General features: G+C 40.4%; 2 protein-coding genes across 2 annotated transcripts; one reads left to right on the top strand and one right to left on the bottom strand.

Annotated features, from left to right (window-relative positions):
* Positions 1–57: 57 nt before the first annotated feature.
* slc19a3a (solute carrier family 19 member 3a) lies at positions 58–2,643 on the top strand. The gene is made up of 7 exons (XM_054603778.1): positions 58–204; positions 593–828; positions 942–1,503; positions 1,654–1,732; positions 1,943–2,135; positions 2,242–2,383; positions 2,488–2,643. Exons 1-7 carry the CDS (start codon positions 58–60, stop codon positions 2,641–2,643), a joined length of 1,515 nt encoding a protein of 504 aa, XP_054459753.1.
* Positions 2,644–2,781: 138 nt separating this feature from the next.
* On the bottom strand, positions 2,782–23,952 carry agfg1a (ArfGAP with FG repeats 1a). Its single transcript, XM_054600397.1, is given in 14 exon segments — positions 2,782–3,696; positions 3,992–4,086; positions 4,287–4,439; positions 5,176–5,196; positions 5,199–5,282; positions 5,709–5,788; positions 6,142–6,322; positions 6,912–7,127; positions 10,639–10,758; positions 12,839–13,001; positions 13,251–13,416; positions 14,282–14,397; positions 15,985–16,078; positions 23,589–23,952. Coding segments are annotated over 14 exon segments (1,716 nt in total). The 5' UTR covers positions 23,756–23,952; the 3' UTR covers positions 2,782–3,636.
* Positions 23,953–24,669: the final 717 nt, after the last annotated feature.

Here is a 24,669-nt window from a genome sequence, read left to right as displayed (position 1 = left end):
GCAGCACACAGAGGAAAATAGAGATACATACAAACCGGAGAAAAAGAACGGCGGAAGATGGAGGCAGTGAGGAGTTGGAGGACAGACTGGAGGTATCCCACTACTCTGCTGTGCATTTACGGATTCTTCAGCACAGTTAAACCCATGGAGCCTTTCCTTATCCTGTATTTGACAGGGCCAGACAAGAATCTGACTACAGAACAGGTATTAACACAAATGAGTAAATAACTATAGCAATTCATGAATCAGAAAGACATAAAAATGTAAATCAGACAGTCAAAAGAGTAATCATGGCTAGGTAAGTACAGTATTTCAGTTTGCCTGTTTTTAGACTTTGACACATAAACCTTAAATGATTGATTTTATAACCTTTTTGTGCTTTAAGAAAACAACATTCAAATGTTAAATCATAACAAAATAACCAAGTTGGTGTATTGCACTAAATAGTTAAATACTATCTTTATCACTTGAGTAGTAAAACTCCAATCATGATTATAAAACCATTGATTTATTGCTATGAGAAAAGACAGATCCTGTCTTAAAAGCAATAGCTCTTTAACGTTTATTGTATCTGTGGATTTCTCATTATCAGGTAAACAATCAAATTTTCCCAGTGTGGACGTACTCTTACCTATCTGTGCTGGTGCCGGTGTTCCTGCTGACTGACTGGCTGCGTTACAAGCCTGTGGTGGTGTTCCAGTGCGTCACCCTCTTCATCACCACAGCGTTGTTACTCTGGCTGAAAAGCGTACCAGCCATGCAGGCCATGCAGTTCTTCTACGGGGTGGTGACAGCCAGCGAGGTGGCCTACTTCTCCTACATCTACAGGTCACATACCGAAGCTCAAAGGGCAGTAGCAAAGCACCAGCACTGCCGGTTATCAGGGGTTCGAATGCTAAGCTGTTGGGACAGACATGCCAATTTTAATTTGTTTATTACAGTGTTGTGGATCTGAAGAGGTACCGGAAGGCCACCTCTTACTGCCGAAGTGTCCAGCTCCTGGGGTACACAGTGGGCTCTGTGCTGGGCCAGCTGATCATAAGCTTGGACCTCATGTCATATGACAACATCATGGTACTTACTCTAGTTCTCACTGCCATCGCTCTTCTAGTGTCCTTCCTCCTGCCAATGCCACAGCGGAGTATGTTCTTCCACCGAGGACGTACTGGACAGAAAATAGCAACAGAGAGAGCAAAGAGGCACGTGGATGGGACAGAGGATGCAACAGAGGACACAAGCAGAACAAAGGTATCGCTGGAAAAAATTAGAGATGAGAAGGTGGAGAAAGGGGAAACAGAGGATGAGGCAAGACCAGGACCGGATGAAAAAGGGCCCAAAGCTGAGAACCTCGAGGAGTCGGTTGGCGCAGAGAGCTGCAGCCAAGTCCTCCTCCAGCTGTGGAGGGACTTCCGCCGGTGCTATTCCTCCAGACAGCTGCTATACTGGTCAGTGTGGTGGGCGATGGCCACCTGCGGCTATAACCAGACCGCCAACTACGTGCAGGTCAGTTGTGAAGACAACATTAACAAAAAAGGTGTAAATGGAAAAAGCTACGCACCTGTTTCGTTTGCACATATTTATCAAGTGATTACTTTAACTTGTGTGATAAATACCTTCATATCACCTGAGGAATCACTGAAATGTACCCTGCAGGTGCTTTGGGAGCATGTGCAGCCCTCTCAGAACTTCAGCGTCTACAATGGAGGCGTGGAGGCAGTGTCCAGCCTGTTAAGTAAGAAAAATCATCTTTATATAAGCTTTCCAGTTCAGAAAAAAGCCATTGTAAAGGAAATTATTCTATTAAACCATGTTCAAAGTATAGATTTGATTACAAAAAGGGAAATTACTTTACAGTTTTTGGTGATAAATATCAAACCCATATTCTCCGTGCTCATTCAGTTTTCATCTCTACTTCATTAAACTTAAATCAATGTGTTTGCAGGTGCAGCAACAGCTTACGGTATAGGCTTCACTGAGGTGAGATGGGAACAGTGGGGCGAGCTGGCCCTGGGTGGTTTCTCTGGACTTGGGGCAGCAGCACTCTTCCTCATGACCTTCGTCGGCAACATCTGGGTCTGCTACACTGGATATGTCATTTTCAAGTGCCTGTACATGATGCTGATAACAATAGCCATGTAAGAGTGTTATAGTATGAAAGGGGTTGTTTTACCATCATTCATTCTGACAAATTTTACTGCAGGCAGGGAAAAGAGCTTTTATCAAAATTATATTTATTATTAGGTACCAGATTGCAGCTGACCTGTCTATGGAGAGATATGCCCTGGTCTTTGGCGCAAACAACTTTGGAGCCTTGGCTCTACAGACGATCATCACTTCTGTTGTGGTCGACAGAGGAGGACTGGGCCTAAGCATCATTCCTCAGGTGAGGAGTCGGCTTTCAAAAAATGCTGTTCAGGTCTTCTGTAGATGTTGCAGAACTGTTCGTATGTCAACTCATCACTGATATAAACGCTTTTGTTTTTGCAGTTCACCATATACGCCTGCTACTTCTCACTCATAGCTGTTGTTTATTCACTTCGGGGACTGTTTACCATTTGGAGAACGCAGAGAAGCAACAAGTCCAACAAGTCCTCCCCTCCAGTCCAAAAAGAACCTCCAGATTCTGTCGAACACAAATTCTAAATACGAGGGATTTGACTACGAGCTGAGATAATCACTTGTGCTTTTGGTCCCCACTGAGTCCAAGTGGCCACATGCAGATTTAAATGACTGACGCCAACACCATGAATATAAATCTTTTTTTTTTTTTAATATATACAAAACAAATTTACAAGATTCTCCATACATCAATATAAATGAATGGTTTGGTCATTTCTTCTTACTTAAAATTAATTTTAATATATATTTATATATGTATATATAATATATATATTTACACATTAACTTAAAATTCTCTGATACCCAATGTTAGTGGTTTCAGCCCATTAGCCATTCCTGTTACCCACTTATGGATTGACTGTCGTTCAGACACTTATTGACCTGGGCCTCTATCAGCAGGACATTGGACTGGCAAAGAAACAAGTTCCCTGCCCATCCCTAATGTAGCAGTCAGTCTTTTCACTTCTTGCCAACAGAATAGGCTTTTTTTTTTCCTTTAGTGAGAACAGTTAACCTAAAAGGAACCCGCAGAAATAAACAGTTTGGTTCTTCACAAACACAGTTAGTGGCAGTAACCCTTAAATTATCCAAGCAACAGTTCTGTCTTAACAAATCTTATGTGTACGATACAAATACTGATATGCACAAAGTGCTAATTTCCAAAAAGAAAATAAATATATACAGAATTGCAGCATAATGAATGGGATATACTATGCAATAACTTAGTTTTCAGCTAGTTTGATTATACATTGTGGTTCAGTAGAGGCCAGGCCAGTTCACAGGTTAAATAGAGAAGAGGGGATCAACCTCTCCCTCTGCACATACCATCACTTTGATTTGTAGCCAATGATAGCGTCAGCATGACTGTCTGTCACATAGTTCCATCTGTGACAAACTGCGATACAAAATACAAATCATTACAAACATTGTGTTTAAAGCTACTTGTGAAACAAAACAGTGCAATAGGTGCAAGCGCGCCAGTTGTTGACCCTGTAGTGGAGCTGATTGGATGGATCGCTATAAGAAGGGATTTGTTGAAGAGCCTCCTGCTGGATATTGTGCAGATGGACCAGCACCCTGGAAGGAAAAGGAAATACAGAGACACATCAGACAACATACTTATTACTACTTAGCATTGAGATGATGGCAAAAATTAATCAACTATCCATTATAATAAAATCACCCTGTCCATCTTTCATCCAACTACTTGTGTTTTATTGTAATCATGTTATCAATGATCTATTCAGCAGAACTAAAAAATAAGGAATAAGGTAACTGCTTATTCTCTATTAACAATAGTCTTGACTCATGGGACTGGAGCACCTTAATTTTTCTGTATAATTTCTGAAAAAAATAAAGCCCTCTTACTTACCAGGAAAGGGTTGCTAGAGACCATAGGTCCAGCCATTGCCTGCCCGAAAGGAGTCACAACGGGCTTGGCCTGGCCAAAGCCTGGAAATCCTCCACCTGCAAGAAATGTACATTGTCAGTTAGAAGAGGAGCAAACCTAATCAAATAGAAAAGCAGGAATCCAAAGGGACGTTTTTAAGGGATGTCAGTGCACTGATGTGCCAATCATTCAGTCAGATGCACATGCTAGCTTGAATTTTAACATTATTGATGCAGATATGTTTGCATCCAAATGTTCAACACAGAGACACACACACCATTGGGTTGCTGGGGATATGCAGGAGGCTGAGGAAAGGGAGCCTGGCCGGGAAAGGGTTGCTGGAAGGTTCCACTGAAGCTGGTGGGGAGGTTGAAGGCTGCAGCATTCCCAAATCCAGCTGGCATGCTCATGGAGCCTGTGCCAAATGATGCTGAAACACACAGCAGGACATAACGTGGTAAAATAATTCAGGCGTACAACAAAATAACTGGTTTGAACCTATTACTTCGATTTATTACAAAAATTATGACAAGATTTTACAGCACGTATCACTTGCCTATAAATTATGACATTACACAGGAGCTGGAATATATCAGCAGAAAAAAAAAGCCCACACCTCTACAACATTTTCCTGATATATTTGCGAGGAAACCAAAAGGCGGAGTAAGAGCAAGGCACAGGAGAGCAAAAGGGAAGCAGAGAGCACGAGGGAACCTACCAGAGGTGGGAGGATAACCCTGACCCTGAAGAACCCTCATCAAGCCTGCCAAGCATGGCAAGAGCGAACAGACAGACAACTGAATTTCAATTTGTGCTCCTTGCTGTATCTTTCATCTCTCTTGCGAGCATCAGTAAATGGCAACGCTATTCCTGCTGCCTTTTTCTACAGTGAACAAAATTGGTATTTAGCACTTCATGTTAAGATATTCTCTTTTTTTTTGATGATTAGTTGCTTTTGTGTTTGGCAGTGCGGTCTGAGGCTAATTTATTGCTGAAGCAGCATAAGCAAAGGTTGCCACATTGGGTGTGCAAGGAAATCTAACAAAAAATACACTTACTGTTTGATGATGCAACACACCTGTATTCTGTACTTCTGCAATAACTGAATATTTTGATTGTATATGTGTAGCACATATAGTACACCGCCCAGACACACACAAACATACCTGCTGCTGCTGCCGCGCTGCCGCCATGTTAGCTGCTCTGCCGTTGCTCTGGAACGGGTTGGTGGGAGCTGCTGCTGGAGCAGCTACAAACGGATTGGTTGACTGAGCTGTTAAAGACAAGGCTCAAGTCACCAAACAAGTGTGAAACAGAACAATAAAGTGCACAACCCAAACATGGTCAAAACAAAAGCATTGATCCATGGAGGATGCCTCATTTCAACATGTTTATGCCGCTCCCACACAAATGATCCCCTGCTGGTGACCTTTTCAACCTCAATGTCCTTCAATCAATTTGATCGTGGCAGTAAGATGGTGACGTAAAACAAAATAAAAATACTGTTCAAAAATGTTCCAACTGCAAAATCCAAAACACTGAAACTCTTTATATCTACTTATAGCACACTGTACTTCACACTGGGATTGCTGTTTGTTTTAAACATCACTTCTGACTTTATAAATCATTACGGGTTTGAATTTGGAAGAACAATTAGCACAAATCATTAGAAAAAAAACAACCCTGTAGGTTCACTCACCACCAAAACCTTGAGCCATGCCAGGCAGGGCCTGCTGTGCTTGTGCTGTTGACATCCCAGTCTCTGGGCCAAACATACCTCTGCAGTGAAACAAAGTCAACACATAAGCTTATCATGGAAACCAGCGAAAACAGAAGAGCAAAAGCAATCCTGTGTGATGGGAGTGTGGTCACTGTATGTTTGTAGGTCAAGTTGCTTTGGATAAAAGTACATTTGTTGGTGAAGTTGCCGGATAGTTGATAATGTATTCTGACAAATAATAATGTCATGAACATGAACATCTATTAATACGGTATTTCAAATTTGGTATTTGGTAGATTTAGGTGTTTGATCCCCACTATAGCAGGGGGCTTACTGTGATGTGTGTGTGTGTGTGTGTGTGTGTGTGTGTGTGTGTGTGTGTGCGTGTCTGTGTTTAGTGTATTGATGTTACCCTTGCGAGGTGCCGGTGGTGTTGTAAACACTGGTGGCAGGGACTGGGGGGCCAAACACAGTATCAAGCTCAGCTAGAGCAGCGTAGCGGTCGCCCCCTGCTTGCATTGCTGACGGCTTCTGAGGCAAACCACCTCCTCCTGCTGCTGCGCCTGAGCTCACCCCAACAGGAACACCACCTCCTGGAATGAAAGCACATGACAGCAGAGTCGCGTTCAATCCACCTCAACTCAACTAATCTAGGAGGAAAATTCAAATTTTAAAAGACACAAACAATGGTCCGGAAATATCTGCCATATTCAACCTATTAAAAACAATGGGGAACACATAAATGTTAGCACATAAATACAGTTTTTAATATGAACAAAATAAACTACAACCAGTATAATTCACAGATGCTCGAGTGCCAGAATTCTGACTGTGTGAAATAAAACCAATACAAACAGCAAAAATACATTTTCATCATATGTAGTGGCCTGTTGTCTTTACACAGGCTGGTTCAGCAGCACTGAAGCCAGCAGGCTGATTTGAGGGGAAAAAGTTATGGCCACAAAAATATATTCAAGTCTTGTCTAAGCCAAAAATTGATCCAGAATTTGTAGTTTGCTAGAAAATCAATCAGCCCTGTTGTGAGAGAGACTATGTCTGTCCCTGCACTGGGAAGAAGACTCATAGGGGCCTAAAGCTATGCGCCCGATTTCATGTTGTCAACTTGTGTTTTCTATCCCTACAGTAAAGACCTATGAAACAGGCTAGGCAGGAGAAGTTTACCTTGCTCTGTTTTGTCAGAGCTTAACACGTTATCCAGGTCAGCCAGGGCTGCGTATCTATCGGCAGGGAGGCTAGTACTCTGTACAGCATCTCTGCCAGCTCCTGTGGAGTTACTCTGGGAGGAGGAACTGAAGGATCCAAAGTCAGCACTACACGATTTGGGGAAGTTCTCAAAATTTGCAAAACTGGCATTTGCTAGTCCCCCTGAGGCGCTACCTGCATGAAAGAGAGAGATTAAACGTCAAAGGGGGTCTCGATTGCTTGTTTTTGAGAAACAGCGTTAACAGGGTGGAGAGGAGGACAGGATCAGCACGGAGGGTTAAGTTGGGGTCCAGTCAGGCTGGGGCTGGCATTACCTTCATTTTTCTAAAGGACAAGTTGCAACACTTCTAAAACATGTCCTCTGCAACACTGCACTATGCTGGTTCTCCATTAGCCTATGAACCTAAGGAACGTATAAAATTAGCATTTTTTTGAGGCACAAAATGCGCAAAGGGGCACCTTTCTCGAGTAACTCGGTTCAGCATCATACTGTTCAGCAACATACTGTGAACAAAGGGGGTTACAGATAAAAAAGGAACCCAAGTGTGTTAACAGTGACATGGAATACAACTTAATAGATCTTTGGTCTGCAAACCACCCTGTAGGCATTACTGGGCTCTGTATTAAGAAGGCCATCACTTTCAACCAGACCTAAGATTGTTACTAGGGAAACGACCATTACACATTAGTCACATTGCTTTTTAAAGGCCCCAAAAAACAGAAGCCCATTCAAATATGGCTTAAAATTTTACCACTCTAAATATCTTTGTGTCATTTGATTCACGCTATATGTTTATGTTTGACAACAATGCCAATTCAGGTACTTCTCCCCTGTTAAAAAGGTATATACGAAGGCTTGCAGATGAAAATAAATATTGGGGCATCCTTCCTCTTAAATAAGCATATTATTAGCAGATATAAATGTTCCCTAAACCGTGGTCTAAAAGCCTCTGAAGAACTGAAGTTGTTTACATAGAACTGTCAGGCTTGAGAATACCGGGCACACCTGGTATTTAGGCTGTTAGCCTAACACTTAAACATTCTGCTGCTGATGCCCTTACAGTAAACCCAAAATCCCTTTCCTGAAGTAACTCTCCTCATAAAGGAGTATAAGTTACTCATCATTATAGTCATCAAGGGCACATTATTATTGTTTCCTAATTATTGTTAAAGGGAAAAGATATGTTAAAAAAAGTTCAGTGACTAATTCAATCCTATTTTCATCATGTCTCTTTTAATCTCTTTATATCCTTTCGTAATTTTGCATTGTTACTTTTTCATGTGCTTTAATTTGGTCTAAACTCCACAGTGGTTCACAATAATGACAGCAACAATCAAAGCCTATAATCCCCGTTTTCAACCAGTGAGGTTGTCAACAGTGATTAAGAGTTACAAACACAAAAAGAGCACAGTGAGACATAAATTACAAACAGAGAGAGAAGGAACAGAGTGACTATATTAGATGGTGGAAAGGGTGAAAGCTGTTAAGAGGGCAGGCACAGAGAGAGAGACTTACTGTGTGCAACCTGGAGAGGCAGACCAGTGGCAAACTCACCCATACTGCGGCTGGATGAAAGCACAGTGAACGCTGGCAGCCGAAAATCAAAGAGGAAGGGAGGAATGGGGCAATGAGCAATGTAAGACAGGGCGGAGAAACAAAAGAAAAGCTGTCAACTAAACCAGAGAAGCAAATCAACTGCTGCTGAAGCAAAAGGTGAAGAAAACATGAAACAGAATGGACAGCTTAGGCCAGATAGCAGAGTGATTCAGTGTCTGTGACAGAGGGATTATCTTACAAAGCCACTACAGTGACGGGTGATTTATCCATGAAGTAATAGGCATACTAAAAATAAAAAGATCACTGTCCAGCTTCACAAGAAGGTCGTTATCAATGTACACCAGCAGAGGGCACTATAGCACACAGCATTTTCCTGAGACTAGGTGGAGATGTGTGTTTGAGTAAGTCACTTTTTTTGGGTTAGGGTTTTTGTAAAAGAGAAGGCAAAAAACAACAGTCAGCCAGTTACTGCTGAGCAAATACATAGGCTTTACACGAAATGTGAAGTATAACTGCATGAAGGGTTCAGAGGGAAAATATAGACCAGAATGACAAACAAAGGTAAGACAAGGACAACAGTATGGCAGTATGTGGTATAATATATTTTACGATCACAATATACCTGATTAAAAGAGACAAGCATAGATTAAACTACATTACACTGTGCAAAAACCACAGCAGCATAAATTAATACTAATGTTAGGTCCCAAAATATAATATATAAATCAAATAATATTCCCATAAGGACACAGTGTGGATACAGTACTAGAGCAGTAATACGTGTTGGTGTTTTGCACAACATATGTCACTATAATCCTCCGCCTAGTAAGTGTAGAAAGCATTCACTACTCTGGTGTACAACCATTACTTGCTTTTTAAAAATGTGTTTGTCTTTGATTTTTCACACAGTTGGTAACCTGTATAAACCTACGAGTTATCTATGTAAAAATAAGCTTATCAAAATAGGTCAAAATAGAGATATGCTACACGTGGCGCTTTGAGTAAATGTTCCTAATGTGTCTGCAATGCTATGCAAAATGCTTCATGCTCCATTATCTCTGACATTCTGGCCTATGGCACATAACATGTTAACATAAGGTCATGCGTTTAACTACAGCCAAGGACAATTGATGTTTTGGAGAAAAGAAATATGTATTGTTTTTTTATTTGCCTTGAAGGACTTTATAAATCTATCTTTTGCTTCTATTCTTGGTCATAAATCTTCATTTGGTTTACTGGAAAGTACTTTGACCATGTGGTGCACAGTTGTCTTCCATATTTTGACAGTGAATGGACTTTGCACATTTGGAAATTTTTAACAACAGTTAAATGGCAACAAATAGGAAACTTGACAGAAAACATGGCTGACAAACTGCTGCATGTAAATAGGTTGTTTGTGTTTAGTATATTTACCAATAGTGTTATTACATCAAGGGCTTCACTGTGTAAATTGTAGCCTATAGTATATTCTATAACATATTATAGGAAGCCTACAGCTAAAATCAACAATAGCTAGCCAGACAAACAGGTATGCATGCAGAGCTGAGGCGTGTGTGCTGATCATTCAAGTTTTAGGAGCAGTGTCCCAGTCAGGATGCTGTTAAATATTATGAAGCAGGATAAAGAGACACTGAATTTCTTAAATTAATTAAAGTTACTAAGTGATTTTGGTTTTGGGGTCCTCCCCCGAGAATGGATTTGACTTAAAACTATGCAATTTAATATTTACACATATCACAGCCTCCATCTGAACATTTAATTCTTATGGAAAAGTTGGCCTGTAAAATGATATTCTGTAAATCAAGAGCAGAATTTTTTAAAATGTTTCATTAACTATATTTGTTCAAAATAAAAAAGTTTTTATGATCAGTTGGCCACTCATTTTACAAAGAGAATAAAAACATTGTATCGATAAATTACAAGACCATCGTTCTCATCTCCCGTGCCATGCAGTGCAGGGATATGTGTCAGCTTGTCCAGATGCTCTCCAGATGTTCCGGTACTCTGTACCGGTGAGTACCAGCCCAAATCTAGCACTGCCTCTATGTACATTCTCAACAGATGTGTAAAGTTAGTGAGTGTGATTTGGATGTGTGCCATTTGTCCAGTGAAGTGAACTTGCTCTACCTGTATTTGAGGGGTGGAATTGGGCTTGGGGTGCGGAGGAGAAACCACCTGTCGACCCAGAGGTGCTCCCAAATGCATCAAAATTTGCAAAGTCTGCATTTGCGTTGGCATTCTGTGGTGCTGAGGTGGTGTCAGGATGAGGACAGACAGGTGAACAAAAAAAAACAATGAGAGGAAAACAATGGATGAGATAATAGAATGGATTTATACATATGACAAAAGGCATGGATGACAGACTACAACACAAATACAATGGATTAAATGCTAAATATGAGAGATAATCACAAGAGTGGTGTCACATGACAATAAATGTAAAGCAGCTTTAAAACGCGATCCCATTAGATACTGTGGGTTACCCGTTGAGCACACACACATCATTTATATCAGATATAGATCTGTGTTTGTAATGTTGAGATGTGTGAATGCCACTTTAGTAACTGCATTAAAAGGGTGCAGATAGGTGGAGATGTTGCCAGACCTTTAGTTTAAAAACCATTAAATAAATGAACTAACATTATCAAAAGAACAGCTTTGACAAGACGTCTTTTTATTTTGTTGCAGAACTATCTGCTGCAATGAGCCTGCTAACAAGCTAGCCTCGGCTTGTCCTGTCTTGTGGAAGGTTCAGCTACATTTTTTAGTGAATTATTGGATTAAATCCACAGTGTTGTTTCGTCCAACCCGCCACAAGGCGACTACTTTACCCGGAGTAGTAGGGTAAAGTAGGGGAGCAAAAGCTCCAGTGGAGATGCACCTTCAGTAGGCAGCTAGCAGTTAGCTTAAGTTCTGCTAGTGCCAACTCCCAAAGCAGGCTGGCGCTGGCTGAATACTAGACGCTACACTGAAGGTCCATCTATTGGAGCTGTGCACGGCTGCTTGCCCCTCAAAGTAGTCTCCTATAACATACAAAGTGAAACGTTTCCAGTTCTGCCACTTTGGATTTAATCCAATTAACAAACTATCAACGCATACAGAGACCATACAGCACCTTCATCGAACAGTAAACCCAATAAAGGCCGACGCCACCCATGAAGATTATAAGAGAGCAGTGGTATTTGACTGGCTCCAACAGTTTCGTAGCATTTTCAGATTCCTGCCCTGTTGTTAGTAGTTGGCTTTTTTTGTATTTTTAAAACCGATGACTCTAACTTTGGATTGTATGGACCCAGAAGTAGAGGGTAAATGACGCCCCTATTTGTTTGGATCATGTGGCAAGTATTACACATACTTTCTTTCAGGATGAGGTGTGTTGGCTCTTTGAGGGGGAAATGAGAGGACATTATCCTGCACGGGAAGCCAACACTGATTATAACTTTGTTACAGGCATTAGTTACCATGGAGAGCACCTCCAATACTACTTATATAATCAAAGCATAGATTCCAAAGGATCTTAAACTCAGCTGCACGAGTTCTAACCAGGACAAAAAGATCAGACCATATAAATCCAGTCCTTCAAAACCGTCATGGGTTGAGTTCAGAATAAAATTCAAAATCCTCCTTTTAGTATACAAAGCAACGGGTGGTCTGGCTCCACAGCACATCTCAGACATGCTGTTAGTTTATAACCCCAGCTGATCTATCCAGTCAGAGTGGAAATCTCCGTTGTGTGCCCAGAGCACTTTCTAAGTCAGGTGAGATGGCTTTCAGTATGCACCTAAGGAATGGAAAGATTTGCGTGCTGATCTTAGACTTGCTCCAACACCGTTCTTGTAAATCCAAACTAAATACCTTCCTCTTCACTCGAGCATTTTCTTAAATAAACACCTTATTTGTATGCTTGTTGTACGTGTGTATGTATACTTTTTTTATGTGCATTTATGTATGTATGTCTCTGTTTATTTTCATATTTTTGCGGCTATTTTCTCGTTTTTATGTAAATCACTCTGAACTGCTTTGTATGATATTCTGCTATACAATTACAATTGAATATGCTTTTAATTCCATAATGTATTTAGATTCTGCCTGATCGCAAACATCTGCTTCAGTTTTATAGATGTGATGATTAGAATGCAACATTAATAATTATCATTTAACATTAGCAACACTATTAGATGTCTAGTGTTCACGTTTTGTCAAACTCTTCTGCACAGAAAGAGGCAAACATGCCTACACGCACATACATTTGAATAAGGTTCATCTGAAATGCATCCCCTTACTGCTTTGAGTTAGTCAATCAATCAGTTAGTTTCCTGTTCCTTACTTGTGTGGCTGTTGAAATGTGCAAAGTTAGCAAAACTGGAGCTGGCGCCTGCGTTCATGTTGGGTGGGGCAGCAAAGATGTCTCCACCCAAGTCACTGAGGAGGTCGAACCTTTTGTCATGGAACTGCTGCTGATGGCTTTGTCCACGGCTCACCACTGGAGACTGGTGGAGACAAGAGACGGATTTAAAAAAAAAAAAACTGCAGTCATGTGCTGGTCACTCTGCAGTATGTGTATGAGTCCTTGAACAACACAAAGACTGAATGAATGCAAGGAATACACCATTTGCAAGCAGCGTATTTGTCAGTCTATGTTTATGTTTAGCAAGTACTTCGTTTAACCTTATCAGGCCTTTATGGGTGAGCCAACAAATTCATCATGTGTACGTGTATGTGCATTACATAAATCTCACCTGATTAGGCGGGGTGCTCTTGTTGAGGTGTAGGGAGGGGGTCGACTCCCCCAGCAGGGATTTCAGGGGTCTAACCTCGGGGGTGCTGCTGGTGCTGCTGTTTGAGGATCCAGAGATGGAGGCATGGACGGATGCAACTGCTTTGGCTTGCTCAGGAGGAACGTACCTAGGAAACAGTTCACATTACATTTTACATGCTACTAGTTAATTCAGAATAAGGGTGTCGCAGGCTTTCGGCAAAACAAGCATTATGCCCACCCAAATAATGATAACAGAAAATGTTTATTTGGGTGCAATGCTTTTCACAGCTAGCAGACAGGCAACGTGTAACATGAAAATCGCCTTTGCCTGTGGAAATGCCTGTCTGCAAGAAATGTGGACATGTTGAGACATGCCTACAATTTTGGTCAGACTTCAAAGGCTAAACACTGATGACAGAAGTACTGCTGCCTAAACTCATAGCTGTAATAATCTAATAGTGGACGTGTAGGTGCATAATCTAAATGAGTAATTGCATACTCAGAAAAGCAACGACACTTATGTCAATGATGCATCTCAGTTTTGCATGCGAGCAGTCTAACTGCATAAACCAATAGTGTCGCTCAATAAACATTTACTTTGTATGACCAATCCCTCATTTGCATGTATCAATATGACAGGCACTTGTTTGTCTGTCATTAGTTTTATTTGTCTGAAATAACTACTCTCATTCGTCATTTCACCCAACAGTCACAATGCACCAGTAACAACTATGCTAAACCTAACACATATTTGAACAAAATTAAACATACAACTTCATGGAACAACTATAACATTACACATTAAGCAGCTTGACTGTAATGACCTACATTGCATGAATTTAAAGAAGGGTATCTGGTGGCTTGCCTGAGGCTAACTGCGATGAGCTGCCTGTAAGACTTTTTTACAAGCCAGAGAGAAGAACAACACAGAGAAAAGCAGGGTGTCTCTGCAGTGCGCATTGCCAGAGGATTGTTCATATTTTGCACTGCCAGCTAGTAAAACTGACTTACCATCTCTTCTTCTCATATTTCTCCTGAAGGAACTCCTTGACCTTCTGTGGTTCTCTGAAGTCCGGTATTGAGGTGGTTCTGTCATCATAAATGCCAAGCCAGATCCGTTTACATACCTAGAACATACGGGGTGACAGAACGAGTGATTTTTGGTAGAACACTTCTGTAGCACACACAACTACAAATAGTTGCAAGATTGTCAACCTTCTTTTCAGCCATTAAATTGTTAAGCGGAAGTGACATGGTAGCAAATGAAATATAAGCCATGGGTAAACAAAGTGATATATTTCGTCCTGATGTGTAGAAAACGTAATCATGTGCACATTAGACCTGGTCTATTGCAGACGACTGTCCCATTTATGTGCACTGCACAGGCGAACCGCTTCAACATGTTTCAAATAAAGGCAAACTTGAGTTGGCCCCGTGTTTGGAAAGAAAAGTTGAAAAATCTTAAAATCAGTCTAAGTCTCTTCTTTATCTGGCCTTGGGTTCTGGATAGCATTCCTCAAGTATTTGCCTAATCCTTTAAAGAGAGATTTATAGGCTTCATGCGTGTGTGCACTCAGTATAGGGTGCTGCATTGTAGATGAAGCAAAAGTGCTGCAAGAGGCAGCGTGGCTCTTATGTTGTAAACCTCTGATGCTGTTATTTCTTGATCTGGGTTTGGTGCACATGCACAAACTCACAGCACATACTAGCTAAACCTTTCGTTTGAATCAATATGATTTTTAAACTGCTGAAAATGTATATGTGTCAGGTGCTCTCTGTAGAATGAAAAAAAAGCTACTTGAGGGCAGCAGTATTTATATAGCAGCCTTGAAGGATGTGTGCATCAGCTCCAACCTTGAGTCTCCTGCGTGTCTGCCTGCCCTGCTACTTTGCAACAGCTTTTAATAGGCTGTGCTTCCCAGGTGGCATTGCTCTATTTCATACTCCATTCACCAGAAATGGCACGTGGATGATGATGCATTTTGGGTCCTCTGTGCAATACCAATATGCGGCGCTACTTTGATCATGATGGATGGGACAGTTGCAGAATTTGAATGACAAATATATAGACCCTCACCTCTAACTATTTATAGACTTTCATCCATCCATTTATTCTGTTAGTACTACGATATTTAATAATCAGGGGCACTTTTAATACCGAGTTTTGGTTGCCATTCCTACCTTTAGGTAATGCGAAAAAATGCAAACGGCCCGCTCTATAGCCAGTGTTTGTAAGTGTTCGTCCATTCTGGGCTGCTGTAAAACATGGCAGTGCTACATAGTGGACTCCGTGGAAGACAACCTGCTCATTAGGTAGAAAAAATTGGCTCTTTCTAATCCAAATAAAACATAACAATTCTTAGTTTCAGCTCATTTTACACTAATGAAAACATAGTTTTGCATATTATATTCAATATCTGTCAAATAAATCCCCCTAAATGTTAAACACTGTTCCTTTAAAAACTAAAACATGTTAGTATGGAGCCCAAAAATAATAAATATCAATATTCATAAATTTGCCCAAATGGCACTAAATTACTGCTACAATAATATTAACGCGCCATGTATTTTTCTATTTTTTTTAAATATTTTGTCTTGAATGGTTCAAGGCCATCTATAGTCTAGCATGTGCAGATTATCACAAAGCAACAAAACACTTGAACGTTGACCTCAACCTTAAAGACGGGGACAGGACCGACAGTCGCCATTCCTACCTCATTGCCATGTTTCTGTAGGAACTCTATTTCCTGTTGCGTGAAGGTTGTCATGGAGATTGACTTGACTCTGTGAGGTGGATTCAGTCCTCGTCTGTAAGGGAAGAAAATGAAACTGGTCAGATTCACTTGAAGGCACTGTAAACACACGACGACCTCCTCAGGACATTGTCCAGAGCCCACCTCTCAGGAGGGTGCCAGTTAATAAGACCCAAGCTAACGGGCTGGTGTGTCCAACAGGGGCACGGATGACAGCATCACAGAGAGAAATGACAAAGACAATTACGGACAGAAAAAGAAAGGGCGTAGAACAGAACAAAGGAAGTGGGTGAAACTCTCTCCTAACTGCCACTGACTGTACAGTAACAGAACGAGTGATGTCCCTTAATATAGAAGCTTTCATTATGGAGTAACACCCATTAGCCCACAAGCCTCGCTCATTTTCTTGAGAAGGTCACAGCTCATGCCACAACGGCCCAAATTAAAATAAGCCTCATAACTGCAATATTGGAATATAGCTATCTTCAGGCTTTTATATTAAGCTCCAGGCCTGCTTGCCAGAGTATTTTTTCCTGGACCAAGCAGGAAGTGAAAACTAATGTAGTGCTGGCTTCAAGGTCGCCACCTGTTTTGTCTGTGAAGGTGGCAATCAGCATTTAACGTGCAAGAAGAATGTCTTAACTACGAAAAGAGTGTAATTGCTTAGCACCTTATCCCTCAAGACGAGGAAAAGACTTTCCTGATATGAGACAGAATTGTCAACAACGTTACATTCTGTTTCGATCTTCAGTCTGACATTGCCTCCACCCAAACCCATTTCTGTGAGGGCGGGGGATTTTATTTTTCTTAACCAATCACTAGAGACCAACGTATATTCCTGAATCGAAACGTTGAGGTCTACGGTCATTTTAAGCCTTCCCTGATGCGTAGCCATGCCAACATATTTCTTTTGCCGGGGTTTTAAGAATGTAGCGAAGTTGAAAAGAAACTACGATTACGACAGCCTCGATAGAAGTGTCAATCTCTTTACTCATCAATTGGTGTCATCTGGTGGCTTTTCATCACAAGTAAGGGAGGTAATACCAGCAATTTCACTAAACATTTGGTGAACACACATAGCATAAATGTGCAGAAATGCACAGTTTCCCACAGTTTGAAGAGCAGTGTTTTTCTATGTGGTGAAAGCTTGATCTTTTTTTACGTGGTGATATCTTGTGGCACCCTCGGCCCGTTCTCAAGGCACCCCGGGGCACCCATTTGAGAACCGCTGCTCTAGGAAACAAGATCCTCAGAGTCAAAATTACAAACACAATGTTATAAACATAAAAGGAGTCAGCTCCTAAAGGCAGTGAAATACAAGACAAGACTGCTAAATTATTCACTGTTGTTACCCCGTTGCAGAACACGTTCTCATCTCCACCCATTCTTTAGCCCTCCACCAATCAGCTGTTCCACAAAGTGTTTCTAACAAAAGCTGTGTCAATAACCATTCAAAACTACAAGACAGAAAACAGGTGTATAGAATGACAGGAGCCACCCTGCTTCTATTAGAAAGCGCTCCATTTGTTCCTACTGTAGCATAGAGTAGATCCACGGGAACTACTACGCCTATTTCTAGGGGTAAGACTTCATCAACTTGTGCCCGGTTATGTCCTGATGGTCACACTTTCAGAGAAGACCGCTAAGGCCCGAAGGATGCCACTGACAGAAAAAGCTTAATTCAACTACGACAGGATCTACCATGGAAATTTTAAAAAAAAATGCTTAATCGCCAAACCAATCAAAAGACAAATGAATTACTTGATTAATAAAATGACTTTTAAAAAGTTAGTTGCAACTCTCTTTTTTACTACAAACTTGAGCCTTTGGAGTTTTGAGGCTGTTGGTCAGAATAAATAAGCAAGACATCAATTAGGGTTCTTAGCATTAATCTAATGCATAGTACGAAGCAAATTTATCAAAAGCAAGAAGCCATAACAAAGAAATTGTATACAGAAGATAAGGGAGAATTTGAGCTTAACTGTGTTTTTATGCAACATGAGGTCGGTAACTGATAAGATCCAAGGTCTGATAATGAAACTAGGTCAGATACAGGGAGAAAGCTCCATAGCCCTTAAGGTATAAACATGATGACAGCATCTCCATCCGGTAGTCCAATTCAAGGATTTCTGATGCCCTTTTGTTTAAGTTAATTTACTGTATTTTATCATACTATGAAAATACATTTAAAATGAGTTAAATACTGAATATCTGCCAGCCTTGTTTCATTCAAAGTCTATTTGAGTTGTCCACACACAAGCAGGTGTCTTGCGATACGGGGACCAGCTATTATCAGGGTCTTATTACAACCATTAACTGTGGTATACAATACAACTGTCAAGTGAGTCATGTGTTCTGGAGTTCAGCCTGGTACTGAGTCAAGCAACACAATGTTATGGTCCTGCGGCCTCACAGCATTTTTGCTTGGCACGGTAGCAAAACAATTGTGACAATGGTCGGTGACGGTAGGATTATATTTGGAGGTGGAATAAAATGACGGCAGATATAAATTAGGTAAAAAAGAGAATTTAGAAAATTGCTTCTTTCATCACAATACTGTACATGTCAACGAAGTCTGTAACATAAAGATTAAATAAACCACTGATCATCCCTGGTTGCCAAGTTCACCCATTCCCAGATCACGTCTACTGGTAGCATAGTGTGCCAGAGAACAGTATCACATATTGCATAGTAAAATAATTACGACCTAGTCGCTACTTTACATCAATGCAGCTCAGCCCCGAAAGCTCTGCTCATTTGCATACTGGCTCCAGGGTGAAAGAAACTGGCAATGTCAAGTCTCAAGAGAGATGAGAGACTATGCATAGTTCTTCATTTTGCAGCTTTACATCCATACAGTCTTTGACACCTTCTGCCACAATTAAAGGCGTCATGAGACGGGTTTGTCATTTGAGGCTTGTAAACACCACATCCCCCTTTCTCTTGGGCTCAACACTAAAGTGAATGCACCCTGACTGCAGCTAGGGTGCTTACCGGGGAGGTAAAAGCCAACACAAGATTCGATTCACACTCATTTTTGAGCAAGCTTTGTTCACATGCCGTTTCGCATCGCTATATTTGCGGGTGGGGGGGGGTTCTGCGATCTGTCTGCCATTTTTGTAGCTTCCTCTTGTACGTGTGCTTATGATCCGTAACATTTTTATAAAGGTTGACGTCCAAATGAACGCTCCAAACAAATCTAAATAAAAAAAATAAAAAAACAGGCAGAGGGCACGGTCATAAAGACATGCAAAACATTTCTAGCATTTTATTTAAGAAAATGCAGATTCTTAATTATCATGGCTCACTATCAAATCAGCATTAGCCAAAATAAACCATTATCATTTCTTCACCCACCAGCTCTTCAGACTAAATATTACACGTGACATTTTGTGTCATTGACACCTCCCACCTATGTCACGTTACTGCTGGAGCCCAGCTTACTCAGGAATACAAAGGCCAAGTGGGGTAACTTCCTGCCATGGGCAATTCTCCAAAAAGATACACTCCTGGGAAGGCCTCCACCTTCATAAGGAATGTGTTTACATAGCAGATTCCAACTCCACCCCTTAAACTACCACAACTATTGGGGGGGGGGGGGATTGATATGAGGTAGTAAGTCATGCCCCTGCTATCACCAATAAACATTTAAATACTTTTACTTCCCAGACTTCAAATGGAAGAAGAAAGGGGAAACAACAACTTCCTTAAATTAAAAACCACTCCTATGATTCCTGAGTCTCTACTGGATAAATATACTTAGAAGAACCGTTTGAATCAGCAACATAATTCAGTCAAGTCAAGGCAGTAACCAACACAATACATCAAGACTGAGTATGAATACTTAAGTCCTTGCCTCTCTAGAATTAAAAGGAGAGAGATGCAGACGGTGACCTCTGTCACTTCCTGTGGCACAAAAACAACACATGCTGCTGATGTTGCAGCACGGTGGGGACATACCACTTCCTGAGCCTACAATCACACCGAGCTTCCTGCATACATCAGACTGACAGCAATCCTTTCAAACCCAGGCTCTTCTGCTGAAAATATTTCCGCCACTATAATTCCACACGTTTTGTCTTCATAAAAAAAAATATGAAAAGGACAGCAGGGGAGAGAGAGAGAGAGGGGGGGAGGGGGGAATTGTAATCTCAAGCTGTTTAAAAACTCAATTTACTAACATTATAGACAAAAACCATAGGGTGAGCAGATGAGAAATTCACAGTGGAGTCCCCGCAGACCCACCAGTGAAGTGAAATGGAGGGCAAACTATGCCCATCAGCAAACACAAAATGAGTCTCATTCTTTTCAATGCTACAATAAATAACCTTCACATTCAGTGGAGGCAGCTAAAACAGTTTGTACAGATTAAGGTCACAAACCTAGTCCCACAAGGGCTGTATCTAGGCAAAGTCTGTGGGACAAAGAGCATAGCAGAGTGTCGATGATGTCATCTTCCCCTGTCGACTAATAAAACTAAAAGGTCATCAGTGGGGAATTACTGAGCAACAGATAATTGCCCTGAAAGATTATTATAACAACCATTATTCACAAATAAAGAATGGCAGGATGATTTCCATAAAGCATTTAGAAGCAGCAGTGCAAGGAGCTGACTGTGTAAATAAGCACCACAGGATAGACAGACGAACAGCTTATTGATTTACCTTCTAACCCACTGCCATTTTGTTTTTCTCAAATGTTTTCACTAGCAAAGGCTATGATAACTAAACATAATTCATATGTTTACAAACCAAGGTAAACCATTTGTGAGCAAGGTTGAGACTTGGTGACAAAGATAGTAACAGAATTATCAATTGAGACAAAACAATACTTATGATGCTATGTTTGTGAACTAGATCTTGGTTTTTTTTTTTTTTTTTTAAAGCATCAGAAGTCTTGTTAGAATGGTGTACCAATGGAAAATTGAGTTAGGGTTAGGGCTGTACAGTTTTTGGCACTTGATGTATGAGGGTAGGGTTGGGCTGTATGGCCAAAATTCTATCCCAATATAGGTAATTTCCCATCTTGATGACAATATATATCACATATATAGCTGGTAATCCAATAGGTCTATATAAAATCACCACATGGTATAGCCTATTTTAGTTAACTCCTGGGTGAATTAAATATTTGACAAATGAAAAGTATTTCCTCATTTTATTAAGAACATTAGTGTCATTAGAGAAAAATTAATACACGTTTCCAGCTATAAAGTATACACTGACTATGTTTTACATGCATGCACACAAATACAGAGTGATCAGATTAAGACCATAGCTTCACTACACTGGGGTATTTTCTTGGGAAATCTTGGGTGTAGGCAGGCAGGAGGTGAGTAATGAAGTTTAAAATGATAAATGAATGAAATCCTGCACATTGCACAACATTTATTGTAACCAACATTTTTGTTCCATGTGGACTTTTACTAATTATTCTCCACTATTAGTATGCAGAGACAACCCTGTCCTGAGCTTCATGCACTATTTATGTTCTGGGTGATGGAGTTTAAAAGATTGGAGAAGCTTGTGACTGGAAGGTTGCCAGTTGGAGTACAGTTGTGTCAATCCGGACAAAACCGCAATCTTCAAATGATATTCCCTAATCACTCTCAATTATACCACTTCCCCCACCAAACCATATTATCCCCTCATATAGGATAAGGCAGGGCTATATCCAGATTAGCGCAATATCATGCAATATAGATACTATAAGGCAAACAGTTTCTCCATGTTGAATTTTGATCAAAAACCATACAGAGAATCATGCAATCAACGGTCAATACTACATTATATTTATTTTTTCTAACTGGGCCTGCATCACACATACCCACAACTAAAAAAAAAACTATTTAACATGCAACTATAGACAGCTTTATTGAAGTGGGCTATCTTTAGAAGAAGTAACGGAATGCTTCACTAATCCCAAAATCCCAAGCTACAGATGCTTGGTTACACAACTGCTCAGCAAAGCTTGAAGTCAGGCAAACGCTTTCTAAAGTCAAAAAAATTATAATTGAAACCATCAATGTTGTGTCATTGAACTGTTGCAGGAGGTATGTTACTGACATGAGTGTATTCGCACGGGGGTTTTGGGGGGTCAGCATGTTGAAAACAAGTGAAAGTCTTGCTGTTGTGTGTCAGTGTGGATCTCTCGGAGACATAGTAGTGTAATACTTCTAAATATCACCAAATACAACTGATGATGGCATGAATACCGGTATTGCATTTCACAATAAGTGTCTACCATCATTTAACTTATCTTTAAGGTGAAGGAAATATTCCTGAACATTTCAAGACCTTCTCCAAAGCAAATTCACAGGTTCATTTTAACTCAACTCGTCAATCTTTAGATCTTCATCCTCCTAAATTATTTACTTCTAGAGGTCAATTTTCGATAAGAAATTTTTTTGAAAATCCATAATTCTTTGTGAAAATTATGGAATGGCTTTTCACAAAAAAATATGGCTATAGTTTGTCTATAAAAAGTTTCAAAATATGCTTAAAAGACAATCTTACCCCTGTTTTGTAATTACTTTCCTTATGTATAATATGTACTCCATGTTTCAGGGTGTATTTTTAATCTGTAGTTGTTGCATTCATAGGTAGCATTACTTTTGTGTAGGAGTAAATACAGGGGTACAAACCCAAATCCCCTTAATCAAAATCAAACCCGACTTATTCTCACACGCACATAAGTGCACACATATGAACTTATTCTCACACACACATAAGTGCACACACACACACACACACACACACACACACACACACACACACACACACACACACATCTTGACTCATTGCATTTTTTTCCTTTGTTTTCTTGTTGTTTATAACGTATTATAATTATAAATCATATCTTGTAAAAATGCTTTTTCAACAATATTTTATACCATATGTATTTTCTTTTTGTATTCGTTATAGTATTGTGATTTTTTTTTTTTTTAAATATTATATAGGTGGAGGCTTCAAATAAGCCCAGTGGGCTTTCTGCCTCTTCCTGCACTGTAATATAATTCATCAATGTTATTTGTTATGTTTCAATTGTGCAAATAAACTAAAACTAAAAAAAACTAAAGATATAAAATAATCCTTTATTAGGGTAATTTACAGGATTACAGCAGCATAGATATAGTGCAAAACAAGAGACATAGTAGAAAAAAACCCCAAAGAAACAAGTATTTTAAATAAGTAACTAAGTAAGTAAGAAAAATCTTATAAATACAGACAGAATAATTATAATTACAGTATTGCACAAACATGAAACCTTAATGTTAATCATCTGTCTTTGCAGATAAGCCACACCAGCCTCACTTAGCTCAGTGGAAAGGGTGGGTGGTGGTGGTGCTGCCCCGACACGTTGTCAGCAGCTGGATCAGGCTCATCTCCTCTGGCTCAGTGTCAGATAAGTTCACTGGCTAGCACTGGGAGCTAACGTTAGCTAGCATCTACTATCTAAGCTAACGAGCTAGCAGGCTAACTAGCTTTGATTGCCACATGGAGCAAAGACATATATATGTATATATATCGTGTATGATACCATGTCTGGAGATAAAGGGCACTTACAGGATGCCGGAGCAGGAGGTGCACACGAAGGAGCCCACGGTCATGTTGGCATAGGTCGGGCCGCGCTGGTCGCAGTCAAAGCACTTTCTATTGGGAGGCAAACTCGTCATTTCTCTCAGCATCTTCAGGTGTTTCTCCTCCTGTTTTCGCTTCGCGCTAGCCGCCATGGTGCAGGTTATACAGCCGGGGTTGATGCTAGAAAACCGGGGTGGAAGGCTGGAGGGTGTCCGCCGTGCGTGAGGCGTGAGACAGAGAGGGACTGGGGAGGTGACTGTGTTGTTTGAGAGAGAGGGGAGGAGGAGGGGGCCTTGCGTCTCCTGGAACAAAGAGTGTGAGGCGTTGCATCGATGGTGATAACGGAACAAGATGGTTTCTGATGTTCACTTCCGGATTCGTGTAAATCCCGTTATTCGTGCAACCGCTGCTTGTTTTTGGTGTCTTGTATTCGTTTTGTCCATTTGATTCAAACATATTTTTATTAGAGTCTGTTTTTAAAGCCATTTTATTTTAGGGACTGTAATTAGAATTTAGTAATCTACATCTATCGTGTGTGTACAGCGTATTTCCCCATTTTTTGGACGATATTTTATATAAATTCATGTTGTTGGCAGTTACTGTGTATTCATTTATCTGTAGTTATCAGTTCATTGAGTTATATTGAAAACATTGCTGTAAATTGGGAGCGCACGAGGTGGCTCGACCGAGGAATTACGAAGGTTAGAAAGGGGTGTGAACTATCTTGACTCTTGTGGGTTGTGCTCATGTCAGTGCACAGACCGCTACTCGTCCTCAACACACAAGCGCCACCATGTGGATTAGCGTTGTCACTGCAACACTATGGGGGTCAAATACTAATAAGGGATATGGAATTGTTTCCTTCTAATGCTAACGTTTTGCATCTAAAAAGACAGAGGACTTGTTAATAAAGAAAATCATGACATAATAGAAAATGTCTCTTTTGCATAAAAGTATGAGGGCTGGTCAGATTAGTAATTTACAGAGAAAACTAACCATGTGTAGGGACAACACTATAAGTCACTCTCTTGATTTCCATATAGATGTCGTTAAGACACTTGCAATT

Source organism: Anoplopoma fimbria, chromosome 1 (genome assembly GCF_027596085.1).
Source record: "Anoplopoma fimbria isolate UVic2021 breed Golden Eagle Sablefish chromosome 1, Afim_UVic_2022, whole genome shotgun sequence".
NCBI classification, from domain to species: Eukaryota; Metazoa; Chordata; class Actinopteri; order Perciformes; family Anoplopomatidae; genus Anoplopoma; species Anoplopoma fimbria.
This window is presented reverse-complemented; position numbering and strand designations above follow the sequence as displayed.